The 18787-nt window shown below is 53.3% G+C and overlaps 1 protein-coding gene across 1 annotated transcript in view; it reads left to right on the top strand.

Annotated features, from left to right (window-relative positions):
• Positions 1–8463, top strand: part of SLC13A4 (solute carrier family 13 (sodium/sulfate symporter), member 4) — a 45701-nt gene extending 37238 nt beyond the window's left edge. The window contains exons 9-16 of the mRNA XM_006887148.1: positions 376–495; positions 1112–1213; positions 3250–3351; positions 3921–4018; positions 4159–4283; positions 5452–5613; positions 6771–6908; positions 8326–8463. Of these exons, the coding sequence (XP_006887210.1) occupies positions 376–495; positions 1112–1213; positions 3250–3351; positions 3921–4018; positions 4159–4283; positions 5452–5613; positions 6771–6908; positions 8326–8463 (985 nt within the window). The remainder of the gene's footprint in view (positions 1–375; positions 496–1111; positions 1214–3249; positions 3352–3920; positions 4019–4158; positions 4284–5451; positions 5614–6770; positions 6909–8325) is intronic.
• Positions 8464–18787: the final 10324 nt, after the last annotated feature.

Genomic DNA, 18787 nt, shown 5'->3' with positions numbered 1-18787 from the left:
CAGTGGATTTCATCTTTAGGGAAGCACCAGCTCTTTCTCCCGTCACTGGGTGGATTAGAACCACCAGCTTTTGAGTTAGCAGCTGATGGTTCTACCCTTTGTGCCACCAGGCATATATACTGGTGTCATTATCAATGTCAATTGCTTAGATGCTTTTTTGGTTTTACTTCCTGCCTCTTTGCTGGGCTTTCCTGCCAGCTGTCCAGTAATTGAGCTCGAGGTCACGTGTCTCCCAATGTGTCATCGTGTCCGGACACTGTTATTTTACCTCCCCTCAGCCCTGCTGTGCGTCTTCATAGGCACGTCCCCCTTATTCCTCCAGATGTCACAGGGAAACCCTCTTTCTAACCCCTGGCCTGGTTCTCTGCCCTCCAGCCAGTATCCAGCCGCAGAGGTGGTCAACTTCGGGACGTGGTTCCTCTTCAGCTTCCCCATCTCGCTCATCACGCTGGTGGTCAGCTGGTTCTGGATGCACTGGCTGTTTCTGGGCTGCAAGTAAGTCCCGACTCAGTGAGGGATAAGCAAGAGGACATGCAGGTGTGTAGTGACCTCGGGGGACTCTCCTCCAAGAACATCTGCCACTGATGCAGTGCACTGAACTGGACAGGGCTGGATGGGAGCTGGCCTCTCAGGGTCATCACTCTAGCCATCCGTGAACTTGACTCTTCCCTGCAAACTCTCCACTGAAAAGCTACACTCAATTCAACTTCAGTTACTGTTGTATACAGTCAGGTCAGAATCAACTCATAGCTGACCTTCCAGCAGGTTTTCAGAGGCTGTAAATCACATGGGAGGAGATTGCCCATCCTGCTCTCACTGAGCAGCTGGTGGATTTGAACCTTGTACCTTTGGGTTGGCAGCTCAATTCCTTACCACCAAGCCACCAGAGCTCATTAATTAGAGGACCAGTTTCAAAAAAAGTCTACATTGGAGCATAATTAGTGCTCTTTCATTTATAAAGGTCGTGTGCACAGTGAGGTGGAGCGGCAGAGGGCGGGCGTGGAGAGGGAAGTGGTCTCAGGCAGCAGAGTTTATCACTTCAGTAGCGTCTGATCTCCTCCAGGCCTCAGAAGGCGCTCTCTTACCTCCTGTGCTCATTCTCCCTTCCCAGTTTTAAAGAGACCTGCTCTCTGAGCAAGAAGAAGAAGACCAGGCGGGAAGAGCTGTCGGAGAAGAGGATCCAGGCGGAGTACGAGAAGCTGGGTGACATCAGGTAGGACCACCACTCGGCTGCCCTCCCGGGCGAGGCAGGCCCCGCCTGGTGCTGGATGGCCTCAGGAAGGTCATCTTCCACAGACGGGAGCCCAGCATTCAGAGGGTGCTGGCGAATGCCAGGGTCGGCCCAGGCTGGATCTCGGGGGCTGCCCTTCCTACGCTGGTTCCTTCTCTGGTCCATTCTGAGTGGGTGAAGGGGGCAGCTTCTGCACCAGCGTGGAATGTGCTGGGCTCTTTCATGAGACAAGACCTCCCGCGTAACCCCCTATCACTCACCAGTCCTCAGCCATTCCGGTCAGCTGGTCCACAGTGACCCAGAACCCTGTCCAGTGTTGTCATTGTTGTTGTGAACTGTCACGTCAGAACCAACTCACAGCTGACCCTCTAGAAGGTTTTCAGAGGCAACTGTCCACCTTTCTCCTTTGGAGCAGCTGATGGATTCAAACCTCGTGCCTTTGGGTTGGCAGCACTACTCCTTACCACTGAACCACCACCAGAGCTCCCTCCCACCTAGGGCAGTTTTCCTTTTCTGGAAGTCGATGGAGCCTGAGGTGGTGTGACCGGTTAGCACTCTTGGTCCTCAGCCCAAAGGTTACCGGTTTGAGTCTACTCAGAGGCTCCGCAGAAGAAAAGACCTGGTTTTCAAAATCAGCCACGGGAACCCTGTGGAGCGAGGCTCTACTCTGACGCACACGGGGCACCATGAGTCCATTTGGTGGGTGGGCACCTGCTTACTGCTTTCTTCCAGCAGCTGGCCTGGGCAGCTTTCACTGATAAAGGGTCCAGGCATTAAGTGTATTTGTACCTTTCTAGTGATAGGAATACACATCCATTGTAGAAAAGCAGAAGTAAGACCACGGGTTACCTGTACTGCTAGCATCCCAGCGCAGCCTGCAAACTTTAGCATGATGTGCTGCCTGTCCACGGTTTTGGGCACAATTGTACACATTTTATACAATTCCGTCCATGCTGAACATGGTTTTATATCTCCCCCTTTTCACTTAGCATGATCCCTATGGCCCTGGGCCCTTGTTTCTTCCTTGGAAACATACTTATCGCTGGATGCACCCATTTCAACATACAGGCACACTTCACTTTATCATGCATCACAGATGCGCATTTTTTAACAAATTGGAGGCTTGTGCTGGCCCTTGTTGGACAAGTCTACGGCACCCCCGTCCCCAGCACACACTGGCTTCCTGTCTCTCTGACACTCTGCTCATTCTCACAACCTTGCACGCTTTTCCCTCATGTTGTTTGCACACTTAGTAGACTATCATCTCGCGTTGACATGTAAGATGCTCTGGTGGCCCGGTGTGTTTTGTGTCATGCTGCTGAGTGAAAGGTCAGCGGTTCAAATCCACCACAGCTCCATGGAGAAAGGCAGAAGCCCTGTGGGGGTGCAGTGAGTCAGCATCAACTCAGCAGCAGGAGATAGGATGTCAGCCTCACTGTCAGGCACCTGAGAAGGAAGGAATCCACGTGCTCTCTTCACTCCCATGTGGGCTTTGTGGGGTGCTGGAACTGAGCCTGCAGTCTGTCCAAGGGTGGCCTGGACTCCTGGACTCAGCCCTGGGGAATGTCACCGACATCGAGGCCTCCTCATCGTTCATGAGGGAAGCACTGTGCGCTCTCCTGGCTGTGTCCTGGTGCCACATGGTGACGTTCTCCAGGCTCCAGGGCCTGCAGTTAGACGGCCTCACCGGGGCCACCCCAAGCCCAGCATTGGCAGGTGCCCACCTCATTCCCACATTTAGGATCACTTTCCACACACATAGTGCTGTATCCGTGTCACACACACACACACACACACACACACACACACACACACACTCCTTCTCCCCTGGCCGTGGCCACTGCACTGTGTCCGCAGCACAATATCAGTCCTCTTCACTGGAACCTTCTGTGAAGGTCACCCACAGTGTCAGAGCAGGGACAGTGAGTCACATCTGCACCCAAGTGCCTGGCACCCCGCGAGGCAAAGAGGAAAGGCCCAGAGGCCCTAATGCTGGAGGGTGTCTCTGTTCCCCCCAGCTACCCTGAGATGGTGACCGGCTTCTTCTTTGTCCTGATGACCGTGCTGTGGTTCACCCGGGAGCCCGGCTTCGTCCCCGGCTGGGATTCCTTCTTTGAGAAGTAAGTCCTGTCAGGAGCGAGCTCCTCACTCACGTCCTTCAGGGGACAGCCTGTGTCCCTTCACGGACATCAGAAGCCGGTGGATACTCGGGCCTTCCAAAAGGCCACTCGGAGGGAAGCTACAGACTGGGAAAGGGGGTGTCAGTGCCTCACTTTGTATGTGAGAGACTTGGATTTGATTCCCGGCCGGTGTGGTCATACACAGCCTCCCATCTGTCAGGGAGGCTTGTGGGTCACACTAAGACCAGGAAGAAGGACCTGGCATCTGCTCTGAAAACCCGGTGGGTCAGATCTGGGAGGGACCATGGGAGAGTGCAGGGCTGGGCGGCATCTCCTTCGTTGTTCCTGGTCACTATGTGCCGCCCCCTGGCTACCTGCCAGTGCCCACAGTCACCAGAGCTGCCCTTAGACCTGACCACTCCCATCCAGCTCTGCATGGGGAGCTGGTGGCCATGGGGGGGAGAATGTGTCACCTCTAGACGAGGTCCTAGAGAGAAGCACCGGCCACGCTGGCTGCCTACGTCCCAGGTAGGGCCCCCTGAGCACCCTCCTCCGCCTCTCGTGGCCAGGAAGGGCTACCGCACCGACGCCACGGTCTCCGTCTTCCTCGGCTTCCTGCTCTTCCTGATCCCAGCCCGGAAGCCAAGCTTCAGGAAGAAGGATAACGGTGAGAACAGGTTCAGGGGTCCCCAACTCGAGGTCTCTGAAGGACTCCGACCCCAGGAACCCAGTGGTCTCCCCAGGGTCCAGCTGTCCCCTAAGTCCTGGGGTCACATGACATGTATCTATCTGTCTACCTGTGACCAGGGAACCCTGAGGGGCACTCACTGAGCCCAGAGCCCATCATCACGTGGAAGGACTTCCAGAAGACCATGCCCTGGGAGATTGTCATCCTGGTGGGCGGGGGCTACGCCCTGGCTTCAGGCAGCAAGGTACCCTGTGTTCTGTTGCTCTGGGGCCCCGTCTTTGCCAGCAGCTTCCTTGACAAGTCTTTAAAATCTCAGCAGGAGAGGGCAGAGACTCTGAGTGGGGAAAATTCTCCAGAGGACCAGGAAGGAAGTGGGCCTGCAGGATAGGGCCCAAGGAAGCCACCCTGCCGGCCCCAGGGCAAGAGAGGGCCCACCACCCATCCCCCCACAGGAGGGGGTCCATCACCAAGCCCCAGGCCAAGAGGGGGCCCACCACCCAGCACTGGGGAAAGAGGGGGCCCACCAAACTAGCCTCAGGGCAGGAGGGGCCCACCACCCATCCCCCCACAGGAGGGGGTCCATCACCAAGGCCCAGGCCAGGAGCGGGCCCACCACCCAGCCCCAGGGCAATAAGGGGCCCACCACCCAGCCCCATCAGCTATTCCTCCCCAACTGTCCCATGAGCGAAGTCTAATATACACTCACTCATTGTGTTGAGTCAGCCCAGAGCTGACCCTCCGGTGGGTTTCAGAGGCAGTAAATCACATGGGAAGAGAGTGCATCCTTTTTCCACGGAGCAGCTGGTGGATTCGAACCACCAGAGATGTGCAGCCTGTGTGTTAGCGGCACCAGAGCCCCCTTCTATGATTCACATACTATAGGCCTGGACTCTGTGTTGACCTTAAGTCAGCGCCCGTCTCCAGTGTCTGGCATCTCACTGCCCACTGAGCCGGGGAGACCCACGTCCTCCATAGTGTCACGTGCCACCTTCAACCCCGTTTCTGAAACCTACTTCTCTTAGCACCAAGAAAACACAAACCCTCCCAGCACCTTTGGCCACAGCCTTTCCTGTGTCTGGAGGGTAGTGAGTGGGCAGGACTGGACACTGGCAGCTTTACAAGAGCTATGAACATGTGAGAGATTAAAGCCCCCCTCACCCTGCCAGGCTGACCACATCCTAGGAAAGACCCCAGAGCTGGGAGGGGGTGACCGAGCAAGAAAGCCGAAGACCAGCTTTACAGTCCTAGAATGTTCTGGGCTGTCAGAATGACCTCATCATACAGTAGGGAGGCGCAGTGGGGGCCAGGGACACGACTCAGCTGGTCCCTGGGCTCCTTCCGGCTGCCACCCGCTCCAGTCTGAGAACTGTGCAGTGGACGGTCCCCACCTTGTCACGTCCTCTGTCGCGCAGAGCTCCGGCCTATCCTCCTGGATCGGCCATCAGATGCTGTCCCTGAGCAGCCTCCCCCCGTGGGCCATCACCCTGCTGGCCTGCATCCTGGTGTCCATTGTCACCGAGTTCGTGAGCAACCCGGCCACCATCACCATCTTCCTGCCCATCCTGTGCAGCCTGGTGAGTGTGTGGCCCGCGGCTGGCCTCCCTCATACCGACTGGTGCTCCCGCTGCTGTCAGAAACGAAGCTTCGCTGGGGCCGGCAGTAAATACATAACCACGTTCTCATCAGAGCAACAGTTCTGCACACCTTTTCCCAAAGACTAGGCGTGGGTTAGGGGCATTGAAACACACCCATCATCTCCAACAAGGACTCCCGAGGCACTGGACACAAAAGACATGAATGAGGGGCCCTTACAGCCCCAGGGCCCCACCTGCCCACCGTCAGCCTCCACCCCTCCCTCCTAAGACCCAGCGGGGGGCTGAGGATGTAACCTCAAGAAAGGGAGGCAAAATGCTCCCCAAAGCACATGCGATGGCAGAGATCAGCTGTCACTGTCACCTGCAACCAGTGTCACTGGCCAGGGGATTCTGAGTCTCTGGAGCAGAGGCTCCCCGTGCCATGGCCAACAGCACAGCTACTGCTGGGAAATGGGGGGGAAGAACCTCTAGCACTTGGGGTGCAGGCAGTAACAAACAGAAATGTGTTCTCTTGAGGTCTGTTGTTGTTATTGTTGCTGTTGCTGTTGTTATGTGCCATCAGGTTTCCTGAGACTCATAGCGACCCTATGTACAACAACCCTAAACCCTGCCCTATCCTGTGCTCAGTGGTGTGAGGTTGGGAGCTCAGCCAGTTAACATGTGGTCTCTTGAGGATGAGACCATGTTCCAATAATTACTTTTCCAAGAACACATAAGCTCTGCGCCCCAAAGAGAGGGGACCCAGCTTCCATCAAGTTCTGACGCATAAGAGTTCTGTCTGAAGAAGGGATTTCTCAGCTCCAGGATAAAGTTTTGAAAACCAGCACCCAGATATGAAACACCCATCCAGGAGGTGACTAGAGAGCACAGCTCGCCCACTGGGGTCACCCTGGAGGGCCAGCCACGCCAACGCAGCTCTGAAGCATGTGTGTGGTGTGAGCCCAGGGCTCACATCCCCAGGTGGCCTCTTATCTCACTCCTGTGTAGGGACCCGACGGCCCAGCACACATGCCCGGGGAGGGCCAGCCATGCCGAGGCTTCTTTGAAGTGTGTGCGTATGCGTGTGTGTGCGTGTTCACCTCCCCACTGTGGCCTCAGCCTCACACCCGTGTGTTCTCTCTCTGCTCCCTCCTCAGTCAGAGACACTGCACATTAACCCGCTCTATACCCTGATCCCTGTCACCATGTGCATCTCCTTTGCCGTGATGCTGCCCGTGGGCAACCCCCCCAATGCCATCGTCTACAGCTACGGGCACTGCCAGATCAAGGACATGGTGAGTTGGCATTCTCCTCTGCCCAGCCCCCTCTGCAAGCTGCTGCTTGATAGTAGTGCCTTGGTCTGGTGTGGTAGAATGAAACGTTGCTCGGTTGCCAACCAAAAGTTCAGTGGTTCAAATCCACCAGCCACTTTGTGGAGAAAGATGAGGCCGTCTGTTCCCATAAGGAACATAAAGTTTCCATACAGTCCTGTCACGTAGGGTCACTAGGAGTTGGTGGTCGGTGAGGCTCAGGAATAGCGATGGCCTGCCCTCCCCAGCCTTTGTCTGGAGAAAGTCTGAGTGGATCCCCGTGGCTGAGCTCAGTGTGTGCCCCACCCAGAGGTCCTCCTGTACGAGGTAGCTGTTGTGGGGGCAGCTACATCAGCTGACTCCCTGGGACTCACAGGACTGATCGGTCGCGTCTCCCAATCGTTACAGCAGGCTGCCATATCTCCTTCTCAGCAGTTGGTGGGGTCGAACCACTGCCCAACCAAGCAGTTAATCACTGTCCCACCAGGCTCCTTTCATGTAAGACGGTTATTGCTGTTAGGTGCCATCGAGTCAACTCCGACTCTTAGTGACCCCGGTTCCGACACAGAAACCACGCCTGACGCTGGGCCATCGGCAGTCTCCACTGTGCGTAAGCCCATTGTGAGTTCACGTAAGATCAGCACTCACTCACCCAGCAGCACTGACTCCTAGCACCGACCCTCTGGCAGGTTTTCAGAGGCCGTAAAGCAGCAGCTGGGAGATTGCCCAGCTTTCCTCCTCCTGCTGGTGGGTTAGACACCTGTGGGTTTGCAGGAATCTCCTCACCAGCCCATTAAAGGCTCTGCCGAGCTCCTGCTGTAAGGAGACCTGGTGAGATGCGCCTCCCATGTTCCCTGCAACTTCCTCCAGAACCTTTGTGGGGGCCCTTGGCGTCGCAAATTACGTGAAACTTCCTCTCACACGTTAGTAGGAGGAACTAGTCCCTAGAGAGCACTGCAGTTGGTAAAGTAATGGGCCAGAGACAAAGGAAGAGGGTCCACATGATGAACTGGCACAGGAGTGGTACTTGAGCACAGCAGAGATTGTGAGGATAGCACAGGGCCAGCCAGGCTTGGTCCTGTCCCACGTGGAACCACAGTGTCCCAGGGCCGATGTGATGGCCACCTAACACCAACAACTTTCCTTGGATCCAGTGTTCCAAGCCACAGACACAGGCCTCCCTGTGCAGTGAGAAGGACACGGAGAGGAGGCCAGTCCTTCAAACCCAGGCTCCCAGCATCCTTTGCCAGGTGCAAGGCACACTAGAGCCCCCAGGCAGGGACTGGACAAGCCAGGGCAGCAGGCAGGCCATGGACAAAGCTGGGTGAGGTCCAGACGGAGCCACATGGGGCCTGTGTCGCTGTCTAAGGGCGGTGACTGGCATGTGCTGATGTGTCCACAGGTGAAAGCTGGCCTGGGCATCAATGTCATTGGCCTGGTGATTGTGATGGTGGCCATCAACACTTGGGGCGTCAGCCTCTTCCACCTGGACGCTTTCCCGGCCTGGGCTCAGGTCAGTAACGTCACGGACCAGGCCTAGCAGAGCTGCAGCCCTTCTCAGCCAGAGCGGCTCCCCTCCCCCAGCAGGGCCTGGCCCACGGCTCAGAGCCAGCGGGAGCGTGGCCACGAAGCCAGAGGCCTCCACCCTGGCGACTCGCAGAGACCCTTCAGTGGCTGCACCACCTGGGACCGCAGTGTCTTCTTCCTGGCCCCCTCATCCTCAGCACCTCACAGGAAAGCCTCCACAGATCCCCGGCTCTGATTTATCTCCCGTGGAGGAAACCAGAGTGTTAGCTCTCCCCCGAGGTGCAGCCTCACAGGACCCACCCCCCCCCCCCCCCGTGTCTCCCTGAACCAGCCCCACCCCATTGTGGCCAAGTCGGGGACCTGAAGTGTCAGAGTTGAACCTCCCACAGGGCTTGCTTTTTGGAGAAGAGCCGTGGTGGCACAGTGGATTCAGGGTTGAGCTATTAACCACAAGGTCAGCCGTTTGAACCCACTAGCCGTACTGCAGGGAAAAGATCAGGCCCTCTGGTCCTACGAAGGTTTACAGCCTTGGAAACCCAATGGAACAGGCAGTTCAGCCCTGTCCTGTCGGACCCTGATGCGTTGCCACAGACTCGACAGCTGTGAGTGTTTGAGGTTTGGAATCTTTTATTGAAGCAAATCGTCAGGCCTTTCTCCCATGAAGATGCTGGCTGGATTCGAACTACCAACTTTCTTAGTGTAGGAGTCAAGGGTAAGCCGTTGGTGCACCAAACCCAGGGACACACCAGCCTCTCTGGATTGTGTTGACACCTTTCTAGATGTTGGAGGAGGAATCCCCAGCACCCCACGCAGGCATGGACTGCAGCCAGTGCCGGCTTCCCTCTGGAGGGTCCTCATCCAGAACCCGGGACCCCACGTCTGCACCTTGCTCCAAGAGGTCACCCCAGAAGCCAGCCCGGCGGGACTCCGACAGTCAGTTCTCCTTGGTCCCCACTGGGTGCCCTTGAAGCATTTCTTCAGTGACCTCCTTGAACTGGCAGTGGGTGAACGGAGTGATTCCAGTAAGAAATACTTTTCCCCTTTGGAGAGAGGCCGGTGGAGGTCTCTGTGTCAGAGAAGGAGGACTCTTTGATGTGCATCCCTCTCTTATAACACACCACAAACAGCACTGTCCCTGCTGAATGCTAGGGCAGTGCCCCACTTGTCTTGGTGTGGAGGACTAACTCAACTGAAGGTGCCCCAACATCCCTGAAGGCGCCTGGCATCCCTGGAGGTGCCCAGACATCCCTGGAGGCGCCCGGCATCCCTGGAGGTGCCCCGACATCCCTGGAGGCACCTGGCATCCCTGGAGGAGCCCTGGCATCCCTGGAGGCGCCCGGCATCCCTGGAGGTGCCCCGACATCCCTGGAGGCACCTGGCATCCCTGGAGGCGCCCTGGCATCCCTGGAGGCGCCCTGGCATCCCTGGAGGCGCCCGGCATCCCTGGAGGCACCCAGCATCCCGGGAGGCACCCAGGTATCACTGGAGGTGCCCGGCATCACAGGTGAAGGGCTGGAGGTGCAAACCCACCAGCTGCTTCTAGGGCGTCTCCCCCATTAACACGTGCAGCCTCGGAAACCCAGAGGGTCCCAGGAGTCAGGACTGACCGAGAGCAGTGGGGTTTAACTCGAATTAAGGCCTTGGCAGCTGCCATCATCAAAAGCTTTCCTCTGGAAACAATGAGCAGCTTATGTCAGGAAGATAAGCGGCAGGTACAGAAAGGCCCCAGCAAGTCCGTAACGGCCTGTCCATCGAGGGGTCCTTTGAGGAGAGGAAGGTGTCTGTACCTCTTAAAGTCGTCTCCCATCAACCTACACAGTGTGTTCAACTGTGAGTGCTCCATAAACGTACGCGGGAGCACAGTGCTCCAGAAATCTGGAACACCCCCCCTTCCTCCTGGAGACCCGGCCGGACATGCTCCATGGCCGGACCCAGCACCCATCCGTCCAGCTCGCTTGTTTCTACCATCATACATCTTACAGGAAACGCACCGCCAAATTCATCTGACAGGAAAAGGGGCCCTGTAGCACTGTTCACTGGTTTTAATTTACTGTTATTAGATATGTGTGACTTCCCGTAATAATTTATCAGTAAAATCACTCAGTGTATCAAGTGCCTGTGAGTCATGGGTTCTTTGGTGCCACTTGACACATGTGCGTTCAATTAACCAGGGGCCGGTATTGCTTCTGATTGAGGGCGGCCAAGGAGATGGCCACCATGAACGTGAAGGGTCAGGAGCCCAGGGAGAGGCTGGTAACTGAGAGATTACTGAAGTGCACGTTCAGGGATCTGTAGTTCTAGGACCATCTTCCTTTTCAGTGTCAGAATCAGGTGCTACTTTTTTTTTTTTGTCAGGGCAGCAATCAAGTTCACCATCTACATACATTATAGAACTTGGGCCCTCAGCCCTACATCAGACACAAAGACAAAGGTGCAGATAATCCATGTGGTGTTGGGGACTTAGGTACAGAGGAAGATATGTGGCCTGGAGTCGCTGCCCTCCTCAGCTCCGACAGCCTCACTCCTCCCAGCACAAGGCAGTACAGCTCTGTCCCTACCTGCTGCCAGGAGCTCACAGTCCCTGGTGCCCCATGTGCTGCCTGGCCTCCTGCCTGAGAGCCTGGCGGGCAGTGCTGCATGTCCCCAGAGCCAGAGGTCCAGGCCAGACAGTGTCACCCACTCATCGCAGGGAGGGCCACGTCTGACTCACGGCTCCTCAGCTGAACCCTCTACTGCTAGGGTGTAACTCCTGGCACTTAAAAAAAAAATAAAATTTGCTGTTGCTGCTGAGAACAGCATATACACAGCAAGACATCCACCAACTCAAGTCCCCCCATGTCCCATCCAGTGACACAGTGACACTGCTGACAGTCTTCCTGTTGTGAACCAGGCTCGCTCTCCTTTTTGGAGTTGTTCTCTCCCATGAACATCCTCAGTGGTTCTCTAGGGTTCCTGTCTTTCCAGTTGCTACTGTCCCAGAGCGAGAGCTCCGGTGACCCAGTGGTAAGTAGCTGCACTGCAGTCCTGAAGGTCGCGGCTCGAAACCACCAGCCCTCTGCTGTGTAGGAGAAGGATAGACAATCTCCTTCCGTGCAATTTGCTGCCTCTGAAAATCTGTTGGAAGATCAGCTGTGGATTGGTTCTGACTCAACAGGACACACCAGTAAATGTCTCGTACAGCTGTGTTTGAAGAGCAGAGTGCTCAGGGAAACGTTTTCCACTCGTTTAACTAACTTGGAGATAATCCTGGTTTAAAGACTGAGGGCAATAATTTTGGAATTTATCCAATTTTCATGGCTCCAGAAAACTCTAGGGTCTGAGAATTTGAAACTGTGTTCGGCATTTTCCCCCTTCTGATCAGGACTCTTCTAAAGTTCTTTGATCAAAATGTTGAGTAATAGTCGCTGGATGTTGTCCACTTCTGGGCTTCTGGCAAAGGAAGCAGCTACAGGTGTTCAGGAGGCGATGAACACGTCTCATAGGACCCCCCTTCCTGTCTTGCAGGTATACACAGAACAAGTGTCATGCACTGGGTGGCCACCTGAAAGGTGCCAAGACCCCAGATGTTACGCAATGAACAGAAAAGGAGAACAGGGGCCTAGCACAGGTTATTGATTAACGGGGATGTCTGAGGAGACCAGGACCCTATACTTCCAAACCGAGAAACCAAATCCCATAAGGTTTTTGGTTGTACTAAGTAGTCTCAACAGTTACTCTAACACACACACATACGCACATACATACATACATACATACATACATACATACATATCCAGGATTCCAGGATGGCTTTTTCACTATTCCAAGAGGGAGAGGAAGCTCCTGGAGTTCAGCTCAGGGGAGCTCCCCAGCTGTGTACTGACGCACAACTTCACCATAAGAGCCATTGTGGAAGCATCCCAGCGAGGTGACCACTGGGTCTATGACAAGTACGTCAACATGAAGAAGGGAGGACGCGTCCCTCGGTTGTTGATGGTGCTGACAGCTCACGTGGTGTTCAGCTACTGCCTTTCTTACAAGGAGCTCAAACATGAACCGTTACATAAGTATCATCAAGAGGTGCTGTCTCAGGGAGCTCTGGTGGCCTAGTGGCAAGAAGCTGCACTGCAATCCCAGAGGCGCGCGGTTCAAATCCACCAGATGCTCTGCTGAAGAAGGAGGGGAAATCTCCTCCTGTACCAGTCAGATACGATTTGATGGTACACACACACACACAAAGTTGATTCTCCACATAAAAAAAAAGAGGTGCTGTCTCCATTCCTGCATTCCTGGCCGGGGCCTTTGTCTTGACACCCTTCCCCACTTGAAGAACAGTCCTTTGTCACCTAAGTAAAAAAACTCTGTCCAATAAAAGATGATAATAAAAACAAAAACCACAATAAACTAAACCATTGTGAATGGAATCTAAAGAAAACTTTTTTCCCCTTCAGCAATTCATGTGAATTAAGCTTTCTAACTCTGAAAGCAACTCTTTTTGCTGTTGTTGTAAATATCACACAACTTTGATGAATTCAGATTTTCACCTAATTGACAGGAATGGTGGTCACTGGCTGTGCAAGGCAATGCTGCGTAACGAGTCTCTTATTGTTGTGCGCTGTCCAGTAAGAACTCACCCACAGCTGACTCTCCAGCGGGTTTTCAGAGCCAGTTAATGGCATGGGAGTCTTGCCATCCGTCTGCAGAGCAGCTGGTGGATTCGAACCATGTACCTTTGGGATGGCAGCACAGCACTAGCACTCCTAATAGTACTGTATGACCTGCAAATGCATGCCACCTGACTGCTGCCTTCTGAGAGTGTAACGCTATTAATGTGGAGCTGATGACCCCCCAACAGCTCACCGAACACGAGGGGACAGCCAGAGACAGACTGCCCACTTTCTCTGAGTCAATGTCACACTTGCACGGTCCACGCTGCCTTAGTTTCTGGCTTAAATCAATCATTAGAACGTCGTCTGTAATCTTTACATCCATGTGTCCCATAATAAACCTTTTAATAAGTAGTAGCTCATTTGCCTCCCCATGTTAGGTCTATTTCTTTAGCTTTACCCTTGGAGCCCCACCTCGTTGGGTAAAGTATCTCTAACAACCAGTCACACTCCATGTCCCAGAATGCTTGAGCCATTAGCATACAAAGGGGCCTGCGTGGGTGCGAGCACTCAGGTACTGTCACTGAGGGAGGGTGGAGCCTCTCCCGCCCCAGCCCTGCAGAGTGGTAGGTGCAGAATGATGAGACTCCCTGGGACCTCTCCTAAGGTCTTCCTTGGGGGCTGTGGCTCAGGGCTCACAGCTCCAGGACTTTTCCTAAGGTCTTCCTTGGAGGCTGTGGCTCAGGGCACATGGCTCCAGTCTGCCTCCCGCTTCCCACCTCCATGCACTTTCCATGGGACCATGTGGCCCCTGTCCTCAATTGTCCCCAGTGCTTGGCAGCCCGGCCACACATCAGAACAATAACTATGTGACAACCAGACTTAGGAAGAGTTACGATCTGAAAACCCAAGAGTCACAAGTTCCCTCTATTAGGGCCAGGCAGTTTCAAATTCTTTGCCCTTGACCACCCTGTTCTGCCCACAGGCAGGGCCCTCCAAGTCTGTGCGGAAAAAGAACTCATTCATCTCATGCACACGGAGTGGAAAGACTCGGTGTGAAGGCCAAGGGGGAGCTTCTGGAAAACCTCACTCCCTCCAGTACAGTAGAGTGTTCAGCGGGTGTAACTCAGGAAAGGTATTAAAAGTGCGGGCAACCTTGGCAGAAAAACAAACAGCAAACAGTCTCAAGGAGCGAGCTGCTTGTGGAAATGAAAACATTACCCATGTAGTCTGCGCCGCGAGCCCCTGTGGGTAACCCCCAGCTCATCCCCACAGTCACACAGGAGCAACCTGGGGAGGTAAGTTCACAAGGGAAAGAAAACGGTGCCTTCCCTCCGAAGCTGAATTCCATGAACCCCCAGATCAGAAGGGGGGAAGAAGTGTGTTAGGACTTGGAAGAACTCGAAATAAAGGTCTGTTTATTCTTTGTGTTGGGGAGGAGTCATTCGAGGAGAGTAGTTCATGTTCAACATATTTACGTTCTCAGTGTCTATCCTGAAGTCTGACTTTTTACTTTGAAGGAATTTTCAGTAGTAATTTGAGTAGTCAACCCATTTTAAGGGCAGATGTGGCAAATACGTCTTTTAAATCTCATGGATAGGAGTTTGCTGGAATATTTTTCTAAATAGAGGGGTAGGGGTGTCTCCTGCGGTCTCCTCCCCCGCCTCCATGCTGTTTGGGAGGTGGTAGGTCCCTGCTGAATGCAGAGGGCCAAGGTCACAGCCCCCACTCCCCCCACCCTGTCATCTGGCCTCACACGCACACGGGCTGGTTCCCCGATGTCTCAGCAAGATTTTGCCCAGAGCCCCCAGGCCTAGCCCCACTATAGGTGTGCTATAGGCTGAACTGTCCACCTCGCCGTATGTTGTCCTTGTAAATCTCAATCCCTGCACCTATATGCGAAGGAGCCCATGTGGTACAGTGGCTGTGTTCTTGGCCACTAACCCAAAGATCGGCCATTCAAACCCATCATCTGCTCCATAGGAAAGACTCCACAGTCTGTAAGGTTTACAGCGGAAGAAGTCCTGTGGGGAGATCTGCTCTGACCTGTAGGGTGTTAAGAACCAGAATCCGTTCCCTAGTGTTGGGTTGGTGTGTATGTGGTAGAGGATGTTAAGAGTTGTGCTGTAAAGGTCAGCAGTTCAAAACCACGAGCCTGCTCCAGGAGTAAAAGGTCCTTAAGAAATAGATCTAGGGCTGTGTACATCAGGGTTGACCCTGTGGGTCTGGTTTGGGTTTATGGTTCTAATCATCTTGGGAAGGTGCTTTGTTACATTAATGAGCAGTATTGCTGTAGTGGTGTTCTGAGTCACTCTTGAGACTGCAAAGATGAAGAAAGCAGAGTCAGAGAAGCGAGAGGTCCAGCCACACACCCCATCACCCAGGAGCAGAACTCAGCAGAGTCCTGTCCTCCAGAGCCACCGAGAACTGGCAGCCCAAGTTCAGATTCTCCCGAACTGTGAGAGATTCGCAAGGGAAAGTCGCCCACTTGTGCCTTTTCTTTGCAGCAGCATTAGGTGAAACGAGGCGCCTGGCCTGCGTGAGGGTATCTGAAGGACTGTCAGCCGGTGTCCACTGCAGGGTCCTGCACGTGGCAGGGGAACACACGCAGGATGGCGCCCACCCGGGGCCCCAACAAGAGATCCATCAGCAGGCTGGAGAACCCAAGTGCAAAAGCTTCGTGCACAATGCAGGATCTGAAAGAATCTAATCCTGTAACACCTAAATGCCCTCACCTCCATTAGAGTCACTCCGGGAGACCACCCACGTCCCACAGCACTGCCCTGATGGCTGATGGGAGCCCGCCACACCCCACAGCGCTGTGGTGCTGACTGCAGCCCACTTCTATCACAGGCTGCATCTGTCGCGTGGCTGCCTAGCTTTCTGAGTGGAGGTTCTAGGAAGGAGTCCCCTTGTGGCACCGAGGACATTGTTGTTGTGGAGCCAGAACTGACTGAGAGCTGACCCTCTAGTGGGTTTTCAGAGGCTGTAAATCCTGGGGAGGAGACTGCCCCCTCTCTCCCACTGGGCAATGGGAGGTTCAAACCACTGCCTTCATTTGGCAACCCCTCCCCACTGGACCATCAGAGTTCTCAAAGAGGAGGACAGAAGAGACTTTTTCATACCACCTTTGCTTTTTGACTCCTGGAATGAGTTATCTATGCAAACAGTTTCATTTATGAGCAATTACCCCACTGGCCTAACAACTGGGTCAAAGTCAAATCCTGCAAGCCATGGGGTATATTCACACTGCGGATTCTCATGACCAAGTGATAATATAGGAAGAATTGTGTACGGTTCATAAATTAGTTCAAAAAGCAACTACACAAGCAAGTAAGCAGACAGTGTGGACAGCCACCTACTGCTGACCGGACGAGCAGGAAGCCTGGGCCTCCATGAGCTGGGAGTTTCTCATCAACACGACGAGATGGGCAGGAGGTCCACAGCGACTGCCCAAGAACACACTCAAGCATGGCCACCCCGGCCTGAGCCTGTCGTCTCCAGTGAGGACCAGCTGGCCCGGGATGAAGCCCTGCTCCATGCATGAGATCTGGCAGGCAGATCATTGAAAGGAAGCTGTCAATTTATTTCATTAATCACCTTCGAGTTGCAGTGCTGGAGAAGAGTCTTGAACACTCCATGGATTGCAAAGAAAAGAAACTGGTCTGTCTTGGAGAGGGTTAAACCAAGTCTCCCCCTGGAGGCTAGAATTCTGAAGCTCTGTCTCACTTACTTTGGGCACGTGGCCAGAAGAGATTGGTCCTTGGAGAAGGACATCATGCCCGGAAGGGTGAACGAACAGCACGGGAGAGGGAGACCCCGGATGAGATGGATTGATAAAACTGGGGCGATGGGGGTTGGTGTGTTGGAGTTAGTGAGACAGGCTCAGGACAGGGAAGGGTTCAGAGCTGCTGTACGTAGGATCACTATATATCACGGGCTACTCAATAGCACATAACAATAACCTAGCAGGTTTGGAAGCAGGGGTGGCATCCACTTCCTAAATAACATGCCTCTGGAAACTCTGTGAACTTTGATAAATGTTGATAGTTGTAGAGGGGCTTCAGGCCTTTTGTTCATAGGGTCGCTATGAGTTGTGCTCAACTCAAAAACAATCAACAATAACATACCATTATCAGTGACAGCAGTCAGAAAAGCCAAGATGTATCTAAACAATTCTCCCAGCTTGCTGATTCTGTGCAAATGTTTCCAGAAGTATTCTCAGTGAAGCTGATGAGGAAGCTTCTTAAAACACCCAATGAGATGAGAAGTTACCTCTGTGCAAACTGCACGTTAGGGCCTTATCCACAGCTACCTATCACCTGCACATCTGTGAGGCCAGCTCAAGGTTATCACAGAGATAACACGGGGAAGAGCCCAAGAGTCTGTCAGCGGACGAGCACTTAACTACACTGTATCCACACCAGACTTCTATGTAGTCAAAATACTGATGCTCCTCATTCCTTGTGTAATAAGATCACTAAACACCACCGGGGAGAGGCAGCGTCAACTGCGGATGCCTGGTGGTTGGAATCTGTGGGACACACCCATGTGCACACACGTGTATCTGCTAAGGCCTAGAATCTTTCTAGAAAACGCAGGAAACTGGAGACTGTGTTCACCTCTGTGGATAATCTCGTAGGTGAGAAAAGGGCGGGAGAGGCCTTTTCACTACATCAATTTTGTATCTTGACTTCTGGAAAATGTTAGCTATGAATACTTTAAAAACAAAAATCAATCATACACTTGGAAAAACCAAACCCACAGCCACCAAGCTGCCCGCTTCACAGAGACCCTGCCATCTTCTGGGTCGAGATCACGGAACTGCAGGGAACAAAACAAGGGCATAAACTGCAGAACCTCAGACTCGTCCTTCTTGAAGTCTTGATTTTATTAGGAGATTCTTTCTAAAATTATCATGTAGAATGCTTGTTTCAAAAATGTGAAAAGGCCTGTCATTTCCTTACAGGCATCTTCTCATGTACTCATCAATGTTGTGCATCACGGAGTCAGAACAGACCCAGAGCTGAGCCTCCAGTGGTTTTCAGAGGCAGTAAACTGCATGGGAGAAGACTGTCCATCTTCTCCTGTGGAGCAGCTGGTGGATTCAAACTATGAGCCTTTGGGTTAACAGTGCTGCTCCTTACCCCTAAGCCACTAGAACTTCCTTTATTCATCAAATAACGTCAAACCTACTAAGCCCCTTATTGTGACTTATCCATCAGCAGGACGTCTGGTCACTGAAGATCCATGAGTTATATTGGGGATGAGGACCACAGCTGTCCATTTTGAAACCTCCAAGTTCCTGACACTCAGAATATAAGGTTTTCAGCATGGAAACCTGGCATTAATTTAATAAGCAACTCTGGAGCCTAACTGTCTTATAAAATAAATGGGTAATTCACTAGAAACCAGCTTCCAGATACTCATTTTTAATTACTCTGGAGCACTGCTTATTACCAAAGGTTACCAAGGACCTAGTATAATAACGGCTCTCCCTGTGAAAATAGCGTTCTCTTTATAGGATCAAGAATACAGAACTCAAGTTTTCTTTCGAAAAGGTAGTAGTAATCCAAGGAACAAAGAGGAGACAATTTGGAGGTTATGTTTACTATCTAGCACCGTAATCCAGTCTTGGGCTCTCCCACCAGCTGGAACAAGGGGGAGGAGAGAGCACGTGGGGAGGTGGCGGAGCTCTCCCTTGGAGGCCCCATTTTTGCTCTAAGGCAACTCAGGATCCAGCAAAGAGGA

The sequence above is a fragment of the Elephantulus edwardii genome, unplaced genomic scaffold (genome assembly GCF_000299155.1).
Source record: "Elephantulus edwardii isolate Elephantulus edwardi_28Jun2011 unplaced genomic scaffold, EleEdw1.0 scaffold00055, whole genome shotgun sequence".
Taxonomy (NCBI): domain Eukaryota; kingdom Metazoa; phylum Chordata; class Mammalia; order Macroscelidea; family Macroscelididae; genus Elephantulus; species Elephantulus edwardii.
Note: the sequence above shows the minus strand (reverse complement) of the source record. Positions and strands in the feature narration are given on the sequence as shown.